The following is a 21,042-nucleotide window of genomic DNA, read 5'->3' as shown; positions in this document are numbered from 1 at the left end:
ATTCTGCCTATTCTGTACAGTTCGAATTTTCCGTATGTGTATATTTTTTAATTAAAAAATATTTTAGGGAGGGGCGGAAGATGGCGGCGTGAGTAGAGCAGCGGAAATCTCCTCGCAAAACCACATATATCTATGAAAATATAACAAAGACAACCTTTCCTAGAATAAAGACCAGAGGACACAGGACAATATCATTCAAATATGATGGTGGGATTAAACAATTCCCAGACAAACAAAAGCTGAGGGAATTTGCTTCCCACAAACCACCTCTACAGAACATCTTACAGGGACTGCTCTAGATGGGAGCACTCCTAGAAAGAGCACAGCACAAAACACCCAACATATGAAGAATCGAGGAGGAGGAATAAGAAGGGAGAGAAGAAAAGAATCTCCAGACAGTGTATATAACAGCTCAATAAGCGAGCTAAGTTAGGCAGTAAGATACTAAAGAGGCTAACCTTGAACCTTTGGTAACCACAAATTTAAAGACTGCAATGGCAATAAGTACATATCTTTCAATAGTCACCCTAAATGTTAATAGGCTGAATGCACCAATCAAAAGACATAGAGTAATAGAATGGATAAAAAAGCAAGATCCATCTATATGCTGCTTACAAGAAACTCACCTCAAACCCAAAGACATGTACAGACAAAGTCAAGGGATGGAAAAACATATTTCAAGCAAACAACAGCGAGAAGAAAGCAGGGGTTGCAGTACTAATATCAGACAAAATAGACTTCAAAACAAAGAAAGTAACGAGATAAAGAAGGACACTACATAGTGATAAAGGGCTCAGTCCAACAAGAGGATATAACCATTCTAAATATATATGCACCCAACACAGGAGCACCAGCATATGTGAAACAAATACTAACAGAACTAAGGGGGGATATAGACTGCAATGCATTCATTCTAGGAGACTTCAACACACCACTCACCACAAAGGATAGATCCACTGGGCAGAAAATAAGTAAGGACACGGAAGCACTGAACAACACAGTAGAGCAGATGGACCTAATAGACATCTACAGAACTCTACATCCAAAAGCAACAGGATATACATTCTTCTCAAGTGCACATGGAACATTCTCCAGAATAGACCACATACTAGGCCACAAAAAAGAGCCTCAGAAAATTCCAAAAGATTGAAATCCTACCAATCAACTTTTCAGACCACAAAGGCATAAAACTAGAAATAAACTGTACAAAGAAAGCAAAGAGGCTCACAAACACATGGAGGCTTAACAACACGCTCCTAAATAATCAATGGATCAATGACCAAATCAAAATGGAGATCCAGCAATATATGGAAACAAATGACAACAACAACACTAAGCCCCAACTTCTGTGGGACGCAGCAAAAGCAGTCTTAAGAGGAAAGTATATAGCAATCCAAGCATATTTAAAAAAGGAAGAACAATCCCAAATGAATGATCTAATGTCACAATTATCGAAATTGGAAAAAGAAGAACAGATGAGGCCTAAGGTCAGCAGAAGGAGGGACATAATAAAGATCAGAGAAAAAATAAATAAAATTGAGAAGAATAAAACAATAGCAAAAATCAATGAAACCAAGAACTGGTTCCTTGAGAAAATAAACAAAATAGATAAGCCTCTAGCCAGACTTATTAAGAAGAAAAGAGAGTCAACACAAATCAACAGTATCAGAAACGAGAAAGGAAAAATCACGACGGACCCCACAGAAATACAAAGAATTATTAGAGAATACTATGAAAACCTATATGCTAACAAGCTGGGAAACCTAGGAGAAATGGACAACTTCCTAGAAAAATACAACCTTCCATGATTGACCCAGAAAGAAACAGAAAATCTAAACAGACCAATTACCAGCAACGAAATTGAAGCGGTAATCAAAAAACTACCAAAGAACAAAACCCCCGGGCCAGATGGATTTACCTCGGAATTTTATCAGACATACAGGGAAGACATAATACCCATTCTCCTTAGAGTTTTCCAAAAAATAGAGGAGGAGGGGATACTCCCAAACTCATTCTATGAAGCTAACATCACCCTAGTACCAAAACCAGGCAAAGACCCCACCAAAAAAGAAAACTACAGACCAATATCCCTGATGAACGTAGATGCAAAAATACTCAACAAAATATTACCAAACTGAATTCAAAAATACATCAAAAGGATCATACACCATGACCAAGTGGGATTCATCCCAGGGATGCAAGGATGGTACAACATTCGAAAGTCCATCAACATCATCCACCACATCAACAAAAAGAAAGACAAAAACCACATGATCATCTCCATAGATGCTGAAAAAGCATTTGACAAAGTTCAACATCCATTCATGATAAAAACTCTCAGCAAAATGGGAATAGAGGGCAAGTACCTCAACATAATAAAGGTCATCTATGATAAACCCACAGCCAACATTATATTGAACAGCGAGAAGCTGAAAGCATTTCCTCTGAGATCGGGAACTAGACAGGGATGCCCACTCTCCCCACTGTTATTTAACATAGTACTGGAGGTCCTAGCCACGGCAATCAGACAAAACAAAGAAATACAAGGAATCCAGATTGGTAAAGAAGAAGTTAAACTGTCACTATTTGCAGATGACATGATACTGTACACAAAAAACCCTAAAGACTCCACCCCAAAACTACTAGAACTGATATCGGAATACAGCAAAGTTGCGGGATACAAAATCAACACACAGAAATCTGTGGCTTTCCTATACACTAACAATGAACCAACAGAAAGAGAAATCAGGAAAACAACTCCATTCACAATTGCATCAAAAAAAGTAAAATACCTAGGAATAAACCTAACCAAGGAAGTGAAAGACTTATACTCTGAAAACTACAAGTCACTCTTAAGAGAAATTAAAGGGGACACTAACAGATGGAAACTCATCCCATGCTCGTGGCTAGGAAGAATTAATATCGTCAAAATGGCCATCCTGCCCAAAGCAATATACAGATTTGATGCAATCCCTATGAAACTACCAGCAACATCCTTCAATGAACTGGAAAAAATAATTCAAAAATTCATATGGAAACACCAAAGACCCCGAATAGCCAAAGCAATCCTGAGAAAGAAGAATAAAGTAGGGGGGATCTCACTCCCCAACTTCAAGCTCTATTATAAAGCCATAGTAATCAAGACAATTTGGTACTGGCACAAGAACAGAGCCACAGACCAATGGAACCGACTAGAGAATCCAGACATTAACCCAGACATATATGGTCAGTTAATATTTGATATAGGAGCCATGGACATACAATGGTGAAATGACAGTCTCTTCAACAGATGGTGCTGGCAAAACTGGACAGCTACATGTAGGAGAATGAAACTGGACCATTGTCTAACCCCATATACAAAAGTAAACTCAAAATGGACCAAAGACCTGAATGTAAGTCACGAAACCATTAAACTCTTGGAAGAAAACATAGGCACAAACCTCTTAGACATAAACATGAGTGACCTCTTCTTGAACATATCTCCCCGGGCAAGGAAAACAACAGCAAAAATGAACAAGTGGGACTATATTAAGCTGAAAAGCTTCTGTACAGCAAAAGACACCATCAATAGAACAAAAAGGAACCCTACAGTATGGGAGAATATCTTTGAAAATGACACATCCGATAAAGGCTTGATGTCCAGAATATATAAAGAGCTCACACGCCTCAACAAACAAAAAACAAATAACCCAATTAAAAAATGGGCAGAGGAACTGAACAGACGGTTCTCCAAAAAAGAAATACAGATGGCCAACAGACACATGAAAAGATGCTCCACATTGCTAATTATCAGAGAAATGCAAATTAAAACTACAATGAGGTATCACCTCACACCAGTAAGGATGGCTGCATCCAAAAGACAAACAACAACAAATGTTGGCGAGGCTGTGGAGAAAGGGGAACCCTCCTACACTGCTGGTGGGAATGTAAGTTAGTTCAACCACTGTGGAAAGCAGTATGGAGGCACATCAAAATGCTCAAAACAGACATACCATTTGACCCAGGAATTGCACTCCTAGGAATTTACCCTAAGAATGCAGCAATCAAGTATGAGAAAGACCAATGTACCCCTATGTTTATCGCAGCACTATTTACAATAGCCAAGAATTGGAAGCAACCTAAATGTCCATCGATAGATGAATGGATAAAGAAGATGTGGTACATATACACAATGGAATACTACTCAGCCATAAGAAAAGGGCAAATCCAACCATTTGCAGCAACATGGATGGAGCTGGAGGGTATTATGCTCAGTGAAACAAGCCAAGCGGAGAAAGAGAAATACCAAATGATTTCACTTATCTGTGGAATATAAGAACAAAGGAAAAACTGAAGGAACAAAACAGCAGCAGAATCACAGAACTCAAGAATGGACTAACAGGTACCAAAGGGAAAGGGACTGGGGAGGATGGGTGGGTAGGGAGGGGTAAGGGGGGGACAAGTAGGGGGGTATTAAGATTAGCATGCATGGGGGGGTAGGAGAAAAGGGAGGGCTGTACAACACAGAGAAGGCAAGTAGTGATTCTACAACATTTTGCTATGCTGATGGACAGTGACTGTAAAGGGGTTTATAGGGGGGACCTGGTATAGGGGAGAGCCTAGTAAACATAATATTCGTCATGTAAGTGTAGATTAGTGATACCAAAAAAAAAAAAAAAGGCAGTCCCTATGTAGTGACCTCCAATGAGTTCTACACAAGGGTATAAAGGGCATATAAAAGTGTAGGCAAAGGGCCTGTTTGTGTTTATACAGAGGATCAAAGCCTAATTGGGCTACCCCGAAAATGAACTAAGATACGATATGAAAAAGAACTTCCAACATCAGCACTCTCTGGAAGACTCATGCCAGAAGATGATCATCAAAAAACCCCAACAAAGATCCACGCACTGCTACAGCTGTAGATGCACTCATCCCACCAGTTCCTGGACTTGCCATGGGAATGAGGAAGGAGATATCTAAGCTGGCCTGTGCATACAGTAAAACAACAAATTTGACTGGATCTTACTGTTGGAACTCAACCAAGAATTAAGAGAAGTGCAAATTGTAGCGCTCCAAAATCTTACAACTACAGACTATTTACTGTTTAAAGAACATAAGGGATGTGAACATTCCCCAGGAATGGGTTGTTTTAATTTGTCTGATTTCCCTCAGACTGTTCAAGTTCAGTTGGACAATATCCACCATATCATAGATAAGTTTTCACAAATGCCTAAGGTGCCTAACTGGTTTTCTTGGTTTCACTGGAGGTGGCTGGTAATTACAGGTATGCTTTGGTTATGTAACTATACTCCTATTATGTTAATGTGTGTGCGCAATTTAAGTAGTAGCTTAAAACCTATACGTGCTGAAGTTACTCTACAAGAAGATAGGTCAAAGAAATAATCAATCTTCCCAGGTTTTCTTGCGCCTGCTACTTCTATAGCTTTTCTTCTTCCTTCCTAATTACAACCCTTAAATAGAATTCGTGCCTCATATCGAATTTACCGAGTATCATAATTCTTCCAAGTGGTAAAGATACCTCAAGACAAATGCTGGGCATAGAAGCTACAGGGCATAAATACGCAAAGAAATAAAAAGCTAACCATTTCAAACAATAAGGCTTCTCTCTCACTTACCAACTTTACATTTCCCTGTATGGCCCTGGAAGATGACTGGTTAGCCAGAGACGGGTAAGATTCCTCAAGGGAGGAACAACCTAAGACAGGCACAGTCGCAGGGGGGTCTTCAGGTGAGAAATTGGGGATCAACAGAGGTGAGGCTTAGAACCTCATCCCCCCTGTTCTGAGAGAAATCTTCTGCATACGTGGATGTTTTATTGCCCTTGTCTAGCTTGGATTAACACATAGTCTACAGGCACACACTTGATCATCTACATTTGCTCTCTTACAACAGTAAACTATGTTTTCTATCTTTATCTTGTATCTACCTACCACTTCAGCATTTTATTAAAAATAATAATAATAAAGAGAGAAATGTGGTATCCACATATAAATCAAGTATAAAAATCAAATGAGTATTCATATTTGAACTGACTGTTTATAGTTCATAATGCATGAGCAAAACCGAAGGTTTCTGTGATGGCTGCCCTTGTACTGTTCACCATGTAAGAACTTATTCACTATGTAAGAATTTGTTCTCCATGTAAGAACTTGTTTGTTATGCCTCAGAAGCTTGGAGACTGACGAAAATTAGGCTTGGGGTGGATTAATGATTGTGCATTGAGCATTGACTCCCCTATACAGAATTTTATTGTTGTTAACAACCATTTGATCAATAAATATGAGAGATGCCCTCACAGAAAAAAAAAAAAAAAGTATACACTTCCAATGGTAAAATAATAAGTAACCGGGATGTAATGAATATAGTCAAGATATTGTAACAGCTTGGTATGGTGATAGCTGGTACCTAGAATTGTCATGTACATAAATGTTGAATCACTATGTTGTACACCTGAAACTAATGTAATGTAATACCGTGTGTCAACTCCCCTTCAATAAAAAAATAATTATCTAAAAATAAAATAAAATAAAATAAAAAGAATCCAATGAAAAAAAAAATAGAAAACAACAAAAAAAAATATTTTAAAAATCCAGGATTAAAATAAAGCGAATTTAGCAACATAAACATTAAAAGAGGAAATAAATTAATCTTTATCATATGTAGCATTGTTGCGGGTATTCAAAACAAAATAATGTAACTTTACATAACTTTCTAAGCATTCAGTGCTTTCCCCAGAACGCAATAAAAAAAAACAGGATTCCTCAAAGCCAAGTTGGAACTGCTTTACCACTCACCTGCCTCTTGTGGTCAGACCATGTCTTCTTCTTGGTGTTTTTTTCTGATAACCAGGCGTAGCAGCCTGGAACATAGAATAGTAAACTCTGAAAATATTTGTCAAATGAAATATTGGATGAAACCATGATCCTGCTGAACTACACCATTAGATAAAGAGGCCTAGAGAGATTTCTTGACTTGCCAATATAAAACTGTAGAAGCGTAACGGTTACGTTATACTTGATGTGATACTCAGATTCAGTTAAGCATTCGCAGAAAAAGAGGAAAATACGTTACAGTGCATCGGTGGCAATTTTACTGAGAGTGTATTAGAAGCTCTCCTTTAGAAGGTCTTTGTTCTCGCGTGTCTCCTAAGTGAGAGCATCTTACTGCCCTCCTGTGCAATTTAAGGAACATCTAAGTAATTTTTATTGCACTCTATTTTAACTTGTTGACTAAAATCTAATTCCCCTGCTACAGTCCTTTGTACCATTTAAGGTTTACAAAATATTTTCGAAGGTATGACGATTTAGTTCCACAGTAAATCTTCAAGGTAGGTAATACTGATGTGATGTTTTCTCACTTTCTTAATGAGGAAACTGGACCAGAGTGGTGTGGACAAGCCTTATGTTAACAAGACCTGAAAAAGACCCAGTGAATCTTAGAATCTTTCTTCTACAGACCCAGTGAATCTTAGACTGGATTGAACTAAATTGTGGTAGTTGCTCCCAGCAGTGAGAGGGGGTGGAGGGGATCTGCTGGGCCTTTCTTGCTGAACAGGGTGGGTATGAAATACCTTATTCTCCATAACTCCTTACATTTAGGAACTCCCCCGTTGTGAAAGAAACCTTGTGTACTGAATTTTTCCAACTTCCAAATATCATATTCTAACTTTGTAAAATACACTAGCAAATACATGGATCTTCCCTCTACCCCACCACCATTACTCTCTAGTCAAAATTGTTGAAATCTATTCTGAGCTAAGACTAAGCTGATAAATAAAACTCCATAGGTGCATATTTTCATCTATCAAACTAACAGTTTTTTAATTATAAGAAATAATGTTGGTAAGGGTGCACAGAAACATTTATGAGCTATTGGTGGGAGTATAATTTGGTGCAATTTTTCTATAGGAAAATTGGCATTACATTAAAAAAAAGATCTTAAAAATATGCATACCCTTCATCCCAACTCTTTCTATCCTAATATTATTTTCTAAGGAAATAAGCACTGATATGTACAGAGTTTTAGCTTTAAGAATGTACCCCACTGTCTTGCTAATGGGTTTCAGCCCCGAGAAAATTCGCTATGGATTCAGTGTGACCAAAGACAATGACAGCAAAACGTTCTTGGGGTGAAAGGGTTATACCCAACTTTATTTCCAGGTGGCAGGTCAGTCACTAGAATCCCATTCACTCAGAGCGAGTCTGTATGCAGCAAGCTGGTCTCTGCTTCTGGGTCCCTCTGTCTGCACAGCCGTCCTCTGGGCCCCTCTGTCCGCACAACTGTCCTCTGGGCCTCTGTCCTCGGTGCTGCCACCACTCCAGCCTCTGCTCTGCTCTCCTGCAGCCTTGCAGCCCTGCCACCGTGCGCAGAGCACTGGGCAGAGGAGCTCTTTTTATAGAGTCAACAGCCATATACTGCCACAGGTGTGCAGTGAGCTAGTCAACCACAGCCAGGTGAGAATCCTGGCCACAGGAACTCTCATTTTATCCACACCCACAAAGGTATAGCTAAGAGGAATCATGTGAATGTCCTCAAAGACATTAATTATAGCCCTTCCTTACAGTGAGAGTATTTTGCAAAGACTAGAAGTAAGTTCTCTGTATATTATGAAGTAATAGAGGCAGATTAAAGGCAGTATATGAAAAAAATGTATATGTGCCTAGAAAAAAATGGAAGAGGATGCACTAAAATACTGATGTTTACCCCTGATTATGGGTATTTTTTATGTTCTTTTTCTTGTATTTTCCAAAGTATCTATAATAAACTCATGTTACTTTGGTTATGAGAAAAATGGTACATAAAGCAGAGTTAAATAGCTAATACCCCCCTACTTGTCCTGCTTTTAGTGGGGACTGCAGTGCTGGCAAGTCAAAGGTAGTAATGTAGTAATGAGCAGTTTCAGGCACAGTCCCAAGACTAGTGAGAGGAAGATTAAAAGGAAAGGCACCCTGAATCACCAAACTAAAAGTAGGCCCTGTGTACTTCTTTACACATTCACAGACTTCTGATGACAGCAGAACCAGGACTGGATTTGGTTCTGAGCACCCCACTCCCAGTGTTTGGGGCTATCCACAGAGCCTATTATAATATTTGAAGAAGATGATACTGCTTTAGTTTATGACTTGAATATGCTTTTAACATTCAACCTTATTACACTTTTGTTATATGAAACTCATGTACTTGATTATCATTTATCCCCTTCTGAAGATTGGTAACCTCAGCTGAAATGATATCTGGGTTTTGCTTCAAAATAATCTGGGGGTGAGTGGACAAAGTGGAAATATACATGAATCAAGGTGGGTTGATAATCTTTGAGGCTACGTGATGGATACATGAGAATTAATATGTGTTATTTGCTCTCCTTTTTTATGTGGTTGAAATTTTATATAGTAAAACATGTAAACATTTAAATTAAAAAGAACATGTCATTGCCTCTGGTCATATGTGATTAACCAGTTGACCTTGTCCACAATCCTCCTTGGAGTAAAAAGTGTTAAGTATTACTTGGAATCACTTAATTAACCATAAAGGCAGGATACCTTATTATTAGTAGCCTTAATGGATGCAAATGATACTCTCTGGGCTGGAGAAGGAACACAAACTAGAAAATAAAATGAGGAAGGCTATTGTTCCCAATCAAGCGAATTGAAGAAAGAATCACTATTCCTTCCCTTAATTTTGGTATTTTTAGAAATTAAAAAATTGTTGGAAACAGACCTGATTCCACTCAAATTAGCCAACAAAAACTGTTCTGTTTGACCATGTCTGTGTGCACTCTTTATTAAAAAAGCAAGAAGAGTTGAAAAGAGAAGTTGTTTAACCCCATAATGTGAGACAGTAGAGAGTTCACCATAATTCTAATCAAACCTCTCTGTCTCTTTCTCCTTTTCCTCCTCTGCCTTCACCTCCTACATCTCTGTTCACACAAATATGCCTTCATTTAATTTGGATGAAATTCATATTAATTGAATTATTCCTTTATCTCTTGGGTTTATCAGTGAACTTAGAGTCAAATTTAATGCCCAGCTGTAGCAAACAATTCTAGAATATAATAGTTTTGGCTTATGTCCTATTCTTATCCATTATTCTTATATTTTCCACTAGGTTTAATCCAACAACTTCAGGAATTATAAACTCCAAGTGAGTACAACTCTAGAAATTAACAGGTTCTGTGAAAATTTATCAAACCACTACTATATTAACTGTATAACTTATATTTTGTAACAGTCCAAAACGTTATAAAAGGGCAACACTGTTCTATTATTTTTTATGGTTTATATTTTTATTGTATTAACATAAAATTTACCATCTGAACCATTTTTAAGTGTACAGTTCAGTAGGATAAGTATGTTCACATTGTTGTGAAACAGATTACCAGAACTTTTTCATCCTGCAAAACTGAAACTCCATATCCATTAAACAATAACTTCTTTTTCCTTTCCTCCCAGCCCCTGATAACCACCATTCTACTTTCTGTTTCTGTGAACTTAACTATTTTATATACCTCATATAAGTGGAATTGTGGAATATTTGTCTTTTTATGACTGGCTTATTTTACTTGGTGTAATTGCCTCAAGGTTCATCCATGTGGTAGCATGTGACAGGATTTCCTTATGTGTGTGTGTATATATATATATATACACACATAAATACTACATTTTGCTTATCCATCTATTGCTGTACACTTGGGTTGCTTCCATCTTTTGGCTATTGTGAATAAAGCTGCTATGAACATCAGTGTAGAAATATCTATTCAAGTCCCTGCTTTCAATTATTTTGAATATATACCCAGAAGTGGAATTGTTTGATTATAGGGTAGCTCTATTTAAAAATTTTTGAGAACCTCCGTACTGTTTTTTGCAGAGGTTTTACCAACAGTGTGCACAAGGTTCCAATTTCTCCACATCCTCACCAACACATTATTTTGTTTTTTTTTATAGTTATCATCTTCATTTGTGAGATATCTCATTACAATTTTGATTTGCATTTCTCTGATGATTAATGATGCTGAGCATCCTTTTACATATATATTATCTTTGAAGAAATGTTATTAACTTTGATACAATGTCCTGTCAGCAAAAAGAAAAAGTTCAAGAGCAAATCTTTGGGTCTAAGTTTTGGAGGATATAATTTTAGGTTCTCCATCAAGTTTGAATGTAGTTAATCCTTATACTCAAAGAACTGCAAGAATCTTAAAAGTTTGACATCTTAGTTAGAATGGGCATTAAATATTATCTAGTCCTATCTCCAGATCCAATAGGAAAAAATGTGGAATTTACATGTATTTTAGATTAGAAATCATTTATAAAAACTATTAAATAATTAATATAAAAGGAACATATCTATGAAACTGAATACTCAATATATTTGATTATAAGTATCTAAAAAGGGATATGGAGAAGTCTCTGCATAGTTTTAAAAAAAAGGGGTTGAGGGATAGCCATCAAAATATTTGTAATAGTCATCTCTAGAAAGTATAATTATGAATGGACTTATTTTCTTTTGTATTCTTAGCATTTTTAATTTTTTCTTTCATAATCAGAAAAATAATAAGTGCTATTTTAAAAAAACTATTTTCATTTGTTATCGACTAGATCAGTTTTCCCAAAGTGCAGTTCACTCATAATCTGCATCAGAATTGCCTGGAGATATATTTAAAATGCAGATTCCTTGGCCAAGGAATCAGAATTCCTTGGATTGCTTCCTGAATCAGAATTCCTTGATCGTGTGGCTCAAGAACTAGCAATAACAAATACCCCCTGATTCTCACACCTATCAATAAGGCTGATAAAGAGTAGATTAGCAGTAAAAGAGCTAAAGGGCTCCTTGTTTGACTTTTTGTATGTGGGCTAGAATCTCTGTACCAAATCTCTCAGTTCTCCTATCAGCATGTAAACAAGTCAGAAAGTACCCTGGATTCCTTGGAGGTATGGATGTGATCCCTCCTCCAGCAAATCTGAATTTTCTTCATTTGCTGATGAAAGAGCTATCTGAAGGATGTAAAATTCCACTACAGACACCAGATGAGACCAAGTGACTGAAGTAACCTTAGGTCATTCAGCAGCAGCCATCATGAGTGAGTTGAGCTCCTACCGACGGCTACCTGACCCATGCTGATCACCTTCATGTTGCCCTGCTAGCCTTCTAAGCTACCCTTAACTGTTAATTATTTGTAGAGTGGAGATGATAATACTTACTTCATTTGTTTTTTACTTATTTTTAAAATTCTAGACCAAGAGCTCAGAGTTATCCATCCCCTTAGCAGTATATTTTGAATTAGATACAAAGAAGAACTTCCTAATGATTGGTGCTGTTACACAAATAATAAAACTAGTATATATTCAGCCCTTATTATGCACTAGATACTACTTTAAGCACTTAATTTTTATCTTCTTAACAATCATAGGAAGTAAATATTATTATCTCTATTTCACAGATGAAGAAACTGAGTCTTAGGCCCAAGGTTCACAGAGTTAGGAAGTAGCAGAGTCAAAACTTGAACCCAGAACTCTAACAACTCCACTATACTGTCTCTTTTCACGAACTTCTTTTCTCACTAACTAAATATACATAATTTATGTTAATCTGACTTATTAACAGAATAATTTTTAATTCCTATGGATATTTTTTCTTACTCAATCCTTCAAGCAGAAAAATTACTCTGCTAAGAAAATGAATGAAATTAGCATTTTCATAGTCACCTAGTGGATAATATCCCTTGTATTTTAAGCAAAAATGAAGATAATAATTTATCCAATGGGTCATGTGAATTCTTGAAAACAAGCAGTGGAAGGAAGAGAGGGAAGAAAGAATCACATCACTCAGGTATGATGTTGAAGGCTATGAATGAATCAAAGAATTAACCTTTTAACAGTTGGATAGTGTTTTAACAACATTAACCCATCCACATAATTTAATACATGATCCACCAAAGGAAGAAGCTCCCCCTCCCCGAGTCACTTCCTAAAAATGCCCAGTGTACAGCACCGTAGCGTTCCCTTGAAGGCCTGCAGGATCTGACAGTGTTCTTGCCTCATGCTGCATTGCCTACTGCATCCCATCAGATGGAAACCTTCAGAACCCATGAGCACGGGAGCAGAGTGTCCCAGCTTCTCCCCTCGACCAACACTTCCCCAGCCCCAAGCAAGCACACTGTTCTCAGGGATTGTCTCTGGATTCCTCTTAGTAAAGACAATAGAACTGACAAGTATGGCAAGAGCACCAGCATGTTTTTACCTTGATCAGGTAGGGGGGAAACACAAGGGTTTAGATCAGGCAGGTGTGTAGATTAGAAAAGGAAGTTGGCCATTGCCTGTATATACTATGTTGTTAAGCCCATGCCATTATCAAGCAGATAAAAAAGCCAATTTACCTGTTAATGTTTGTTAAAAAGCAGCAAGGGCTATCCAGCTCTGTAACCCAGATCTCTGGTGAAAATACTGTTTGGCTAAAATGTGGCAAGCGAATTGAGATACTTCAAGACCCAAGGAATGGGGAATGAGTGTTGAGCTCATTTTTAAAGATAATCTCAAAATATTCAATTACTGCTCATACAGTTCCCTCTTGTGGCTAAATTATTCACTAGAAGAAATATCTACTTAAGGTTTTACAATCCTCTTAATCCACAGATTTTACAAAATAATGGGCATTTCTAAGTTTGTTCATCATGAAAGCACTAGTAGTGATACACCCAAGTAAAACTTTCAAAAGAAACTTATTTAGACCGTATAGCCACTTAAATAAAATTTAAAGGTATCTAGTCTCAGGCAAAACTGTTAATGCAGCACAGTAGTTAACACTTTATGGATGCCATTAATCTTAACAAAGCAAGAGTTTCCCACTGCCCATGTTAGTCCTTGAAAATATAGTAGGCACCACAAGCAGTCCAGTTACCAAGAAAGGCCATAAAGTCACAAGCTGAGAACTACCCTTTAAGTATAATGAAGTTGGTAAAGAGCCTAATTCAATTTGAGTGAGCAAGAATCACAGTACATAGCATTATTATATTCAGGCAGTATATATGCATGTTTATCTTTCATTTACCTATGATCACCTCCTCTTGTTTCATCATTCCCATTACCAGTGGTTGCATTTCCTGGGATCTCTTACTTCTTGTTAAATTTTGGACAAATATAAATTTAAAAAGATCAGAGTGAAAGAGAACATCTCAAAGAAGCTCCAGTCAAGCAAAGAACCATCAGGTGGGTCACTACTGATAAGCCTCCAAAACCTTTTTCTCTTCATAGACACTGTAACTTTCAAGAATGGGGAACATGTATCAGGCTGGTTCCTACAGAAGGGACCCTGTTCTCTCCTTCTAGCAATGCAGCACTTCCTACCTGTGGGGTTCCCTACTTCATAGACCCACCTTTCCTTTACTCTTCATCTCCGTTTTGTTTCCCCCAGAAACCAACCCCGAGGCAAGAATATACACGCAAATAGTTTATTTGGGCAGTGATCTCAGAAAATGCTGGCAGGGACAGTAAAACCAGGAAGGGAAGACAGACAACAAAGGGAGTGCTTTCAAGACAGCCAATACAAGGAGGGTGAGCACTGTAGTCACAGGTGCTTAGTCCCCTAGGGAATTCTGGGAACCCGTGTAGAACCCATGCCTCTGAGTTATTCTACCTGAGAAGCAAGGGAGCAGGAGGTTTATAAACCAACTCTTATCAATCACTAGGTAAGGGCTGCTGCTGGGAGGCATTAAATCTCCGTACACCCAGCCTCCAGGCTCACAGCTGGACCTCTAGGCATTGCAAGGTGGTAGAGCTGTTGGTAGTTGGTAAGACCCCAAGGAGACATGGGTGGGAAGTAACAGCATCTGCTACACTGGTGTCTGAGATTCCAATCTAGTGTACTGAGCCCATTATCAAAAGCCAGGACTCACAGAATAGGAAAAAAGATCAAAGGCTCTAGAGATAAATAGATCAGTTTCAAAATCTGGGTTCTTAAATTCTCTAAGCTTCAAAATTCCACAGTAGATTGTTATGGAAATTGAATAATGTAATTCATGTAAAAGTACCCAGTGTTATGACTGCCACATAGTACATATTACCCAAAATGGTAGTTATGAATATTATTATGAATACCTGATCCCCTCACAGAGACCTGAAACCAGGCAGGACCTAAAAATGTTTGCTTAATCAGATTTCCCAGTAGGGACCCAGAAGTTCCAGTTTTGCTACTAGCGCATCATTTACACAGGCATCAGTGAACAGAGTTGACCAAACCTCTGGGTCTCAGTCCAACTAGTCTTGAAGACGTGGCCAGATGGAGCCCTGAATTATTATCAGAGAGGTAGAGGGTTATCTCAGGCTGAGTGGGGCTTGACAGGTCCCAGAAAAGTAGGTAGATTTCCTGAGGAAGGAGTAGGTCTAGGGCAGGCCCTGCTTGTGCTCCAACTTACTCTTTCCACACTATTTTCCTACCCAGTTACTCAGACAGTTTTTAATTTATTTTATGTTTATGAGAAAAAATAAGGGAGGAAAGGACTAGTACTTATTCTTCTCCATAACAAGTTCCAAAACAGAAACACAACTGTCCTTTCAATAAGCAAGTATTTTTGGAATTCCTTGGCTCAAATGAAATTACATGGTTTCACATACTCAAAGCATTTTTTTTCCAACTGTTTTTCAGTTAAGACCATACTTTTGGAAAGACTCAAACTTTCATTAAAGTTCAGCCATGCAGGATACAAAAACTAAGTGGGTCCTACTTAGATTTTTCTCTGTTACTAGACATCTCTACCAAACTGACAGCAAGAACAGATTTTGGTAAGGGATGAAGAGGTCATGGAGTGCCCTGTGAGGTCGCAAAAAGACAACAACAAGAGAAAACTTTGAGAATAAAATTCATATTTTCCAAAAAGCAGAAAACATGAAATTTTCAATTGTTAAGATAGTGTCTGAAGTATATAGTACAGTTATTTCAGGTGTATTCTTCTAAATCACTAACAAATAATGAAAATTATAATTGAAAATCCAAATCTTAAAAAATGCTTACCCACTAATATTTACAGATTCTTGACAAAAAGTGTTGCCTTCTGTCTTGCCAATGGGTTTCAGCCCCTGGCAAGTTCACTATGGATTCAAGGTGACCAAAGAAATGACAGTAGAACGTTCTTGAGGTGAAAGGGTTATACCCAACTTTATTTCTACAGTGGCAGGTCAATCACCAAAATCCTGTTCACTCAGAGTGAGTCTGCGTGCAGCAAGCCAGTCTCTGCTTCTGGGCCCCTCTGCCTGCACAGCCGTCCTCTGGGCCTCTCTGCCTGTACAGTCATCCTGCACAGCCATGTTCTGGCCCTCTGTCTTCAACACTGCCACCACTCCAGCCTCTGCTCTGCTCTCCTGCAGCCTTGCAGCCCTGGCCACTGTGTCGCCCAGAGCACTGGATGGAGCTCTTTATGTAGAGTCAATAACAACGTATTGCCCACACGTGTGTAGTAAGCTAGCCAACCAGGGCCAGGTGAGAATCCTGGCCACGGGAACTTATTTTATCCATACCTTCCTTAATTAAAATAAACATACATCCTCCAAAATTGGTACTGGAAAGAGAATCTCCACAGGAAGAGGACTAGCTCGATCTTATAACCCCCCAGACTCATCTTCCCCTTGGCCAGGGGTGGAGGGCACTGTACCCTCCCTTAATATTGGCCTAAGCCAGGGCAGTAGACAGGTTTTATTTCAAGAGCACTTCCTAATAAACTTCCTGTTCCCTAACCTCTGTCTCTGAGTCTGCTTCTCTGAGAACCCAGTTTGTGGCAGGTCCCCACAGCCCAGATGCACTTATTTAACACCTTAAACTCCTGAAGTCTAGATCCAAAAGAGTAAAGAAAGTCAAAGCAGCCTGTTATTGTCCATATGTGGAACTGTCTTGTGCTCAGTTGATTGGTGGTTTTAAAGATCACTCCCTTGCAGGATGAAGTTTATCTCTTTTGGGGTCTCTGAATAATAACCATATCAGAATATAACCCAATAAGTACAATATTTATAAAACTTTGGGTTGTGGGGACATTTTGTTGTAAACTATCTTAGGAATAGAGTAAACATAAAATAGCAAAAAGGAATAGAGTGACTTAAAATAGAAATGAAAGAAGTACTGATATATCTCACTTTGTAAAGAACACATTCTTGAAAAAGTGGACTTTGAATCATTTTTGGTGAATTAAATTACTAAGTCAGTAGTGGAACTTACTATTCCATGATTTTTATGACAGTTTTGCAGAGAAAACATTGCAAATTTAAATCACTACCTTCCCATTTATTTTATGAAACTAGATTTTCACTCACTGACATAATTTAAGCTAAAGTATTTGTAATTCAGAGTCTAAAACCATAGTAAAATAGCTAGTATAAAATTGCATTCAACTCTGATTAATTACTCTTGACACAAAGTTTTTAGATATAGAGGGAGAAAAGGTCACTTCAAGTACCTAGAACTATGAAGTCCTTGAGGAGATGAGCCAAACTCTTTCCCAGTACTGGAATTTTGTTGTATTATCATTGTTTAAAATAAATGAAGTGACAAACACTTATCTCTCTTTCCTTTAAATAATTTTAATTCTTATGTTTTGGTAATGGATTTAAACTTCATCATAAATGATTAGCCAGGAATAGAGAAAAAACGTTAAGAACTTAACTACCCTCTTCTGCCAAAGAGTGTTTTCCCTCCTAGATTAGTAGCCACAGAGTAAGCATGGATGATTTGGTATCAGATTTGGATAGAGGATTGTGAATGTGGCCTTAGCTCAAAGCCAGCAATTCACATAGAAATAAAATGAACATTTGGATGCTGTGCTCAAATTTAATTAAGATTGTATTACAAAGATTCAAGAGAAAATCAGTCCCTAAAATTACATCTCTTTGCAGCAGACTGAGGAACTTCCTTTGGAGAATAAATGTATCTGTTATTGCAAAGCTACCTAAGCCTTCTTGTGTGATATCACCAGAGACAGAGGCATAAGTACATGGGTCAGGAAGATACCTTGGAGAGGAGGATAAGCATGTACCCAGATCCCAAATACTGACATGTACTCTTTTGAGAAAAGTTTCAGATGCATAAGGATATTTCTTAAAAATAGGTATCTAAGGTACAAGTCACTTCACTTCTTTGGGCCTCTTAGACTTCTCACCTGAAAAGGCTCTAGACATTTGTTGCCCAATACAGAAGGTGGGCATCAAGGAGAGGCCATAATTCCTTATACTGTGGGGGTCTGCCCAGACCAATAGCTCTTCCAACTCCTTTTGGATCTTCTGCTTCAACTTCTCCTACTCTGGGTCAGGTGTGTGTTTAATTCCATGAAGAGTGGCTCTAGAGGTTTGGAAGTGGTGAGAGACTAATGCAGATTCCAGTCCATCCTGTGGGTTCCAGTTTGTCCTTGCTTCCCCCACCTCACTGCCTGACTACCTGTCCTGTGGTCTTTAGCTCCAACACTAGACATAGGAACAATAGCCTCATGTATTCATTGTACTTATTTATTTATTTATTGTATTTATTTTTCCTGGCAGTTCTGCTTCTCTGAACAAACACTGACTGGTACAATCAGGTTGGAATTTTGTTTTTAATTTTTACTATTACCAAAAGTGCTTTGATGAACACTCATGTCTGTGTTTTCTGGAGCACTTGTGCAAGAATTCCTTTACAATATATATACCTGTGAGTACATACTCCTGGATTGTAGGATATTCAAATGCTCAGCTTTATAAAATAATGCCAAATTCTACTTCAGAGTGGTTATGCCAATATATATTCACATTAGCATTGTTTAAGAATTCCTTTGACTCAAATCTGCAATAATTTAATATAGTAATACTTTTAATTTTAGCTCTTCTGAGGAGTATAATTTGTTATTATAATCTTAACACATATATTACTGATGAAGTTGAAGAATCTTTTTATATTTCTATTCTCCATACTCCCTCTTCCACAAAATGACCATTCATGCCTTTTACCTATTTTTCTATGGCATTGCTTGATGTATAATTATTGATATACAAATGCTCTTTAATGTTCTGGAAACAAATCCTTTAGGGTTATATGCAGTGGTGTGCTGGCTTGTACAGTCTCACAAGGGTGATTTTGATTTTGTGCATCTCTTTCTAACTCTGTGTTTAGTGAGGCCATGTTGATAGCTTGAGATTGGCCTTGGTGGGAGTATTTCCTCCATGGAAATCATCAGACCCTACAAATTATGGTTTATTCCTCTGGAAAGCTAGTTTTTAAACATTTACCAGCACACCACTAGTTACATATGTTGCAGATAGCTGCTATTGGTTTGTGGCTTGTCTACAGATTCTTTTGTGAGGTCTTTTGAAGAAAGGAAATTCTTAATTTTAATGTAGTCAAATCGGTTGCTCTTTTCAATCTTCCATTTTGAACAAGCTTTTTTTGTATGTTTTGTTTATGAAATTCTTCTCTACTCCAAAGACATAAAGATATTATTCTATATTTTCTTTAAGATGTTAAAAAATATCAGCGTTCACATCAAAGTCTTGAATACATCTAGAATTGTCTTCTTACGCATTGTGTGAGGTAGGAATCACTTCCATATATGTGTGGATGGGTGTCTGGAATCTCTACTCTTCCATTAATCCATTTGTCTATTGCAGTATCAGTGTCACATTTTCTTAATTATTATAACTTTATAACTAAAGCCTTCAAATCTGATGGTAGGGCCAGTTCTCCTACTTTATTCTACTTCAAAAGAGTGTTTGTTATATTTTGACCTTTGTTCATCTATATGCATTTTAGAATAAGCCTATCAGTTTGTAGGGGGGAACCACACTGGGATTTAGAAGTAGATTAAATGGGAGAAACTGGCAACTTTACAATAGAGAGCCCTTATTTCATTTCACATCCTTCACCGCTTATTTCTGCAATAGGTCTTCTTTGATATTCACCAAATAGAGTTTTACAGTTTATCCTATTTAAGTCTTAGAGAATTTTCATTAGATGTAACCGTTTTTATTGTTATGGCAAACTGCATTTTTTTTCAAAATTGCATTTCTGTTTGTTGCCAATGCTTAGAAATACATTTGGTTGTGTGTTTTGGTCTTCTCTTTGCCATGTTGTTGAGCTCTGCTTGTTATTACTAGTCATTTTCCTGTAGATTCTTTGGGACTTTCTATGTAGACAATTACATCCCTGTGAATAAATCCTCTTCTAATACATCTCTGTCTTACTGCTTTTCTCATCTTTGTGCTTTGTCACTTCTTTTTCTTATCTTACTGCACTTGTTAGGAAATCTAGTGTAATTTGAATAGAAGTAAATGGACTTCTTTATCTTATTCCTGATTTTTTAGGGTCTGCTCATTTTTTCATCAGTAGGGATATCATTTGTTGAATCTTTTGAGATGATCATATGTTATTTTTCCCCCTTTCTGTTAATGTAGTGAATTATATTTGTGTATTTTCTAATGTTTAACTACCCTTGCATTTCTGGATAAATCCAACTTGTTTATGCTGTATTCTTTTTAAAATAACTTCTGCATTTGCTTTATTAGCATTTTGCTTGGATTTTGTAACTATGTTTTTGAATGAGATTGGTACATAATATTTCTTTATTTTATTGTCCTTGCTTGGCTTTGATATCAAGGTTATATTAATCTCATAGGATGAGTTGTGCCATAGTCCCTCTTGTTCTATTCTCTGAGACATTTTAAAGATTAGAGTGTTTTAAAGATTGGAATGATCTCTCCCTTAAAAGCCTGGTATAAGTCACCTGTTAAAATATCTGAGCTTAATATTTCCTTTGTGGGAAGACTTTAAAATATTGCTTATATTTCTTTAGTAGTTAAAAGTCAGGTTCTCTATTTTTGAGTAAATTTTGATAAGTTACATTTTTCTAGGCAGTTGTCCTTTTCACTTAAGTTTTCAAATGTTTGACCTAAATTGATACATTTAAAAAATCTTTCCCTCATCTTTTATGTTCCTTTCTCCCCTAATATTGTGCATTTGTTCTTTCTGTCTTATTTCTTGCTCAATCTCAGCAGTTTTCTATTTATAAAACAGAACCTTTAATTTTATGGATTCTCTCTTTTG

General features: G+C 37.3%; 1 protein-coding gene across 1 annotated transcript in view; it reads right to left on the bottom strand.

Annotated features, from left to right (window-relative positions):
• PDCD1LG2 (programmed cell death 1 ligand 2) overlaps positions 1-21,042 on the bottom strand; it is a 173,155-nt gene that overhangs the window by 64,588 nt on the left and 87,525 nt on the right. The window contains exon 7 of the mRNA XM_057498645.1: positions 6,795-6,859. Within this exon, the coding sequence (XP_057354628.1) occupies positions 6,795-6,859 (65 nt within the window). The remainder of the gene's footprint in view (positions 1-6,794; positions 6,860-21,042) is intronic.

The sequence above is a fragment of the Manis pentadactyla genome, chromosome 3, assembly GCF_030020395.1.
Source record: "Manis pentadactyla isolate mManPen7 chromosome 3, mManPen7.hap1, whole genome shotgun sequence".
NCBI lineage: Eukaryota > Metazoa > Chordata > Mammalia > Pholidota > Manidae > Manis > Manis pentadactyla.
Note: the sequence above shows the minus strand (reverse complement) of the source record. Positions and strands in the feature narration are given on the sequence as shown.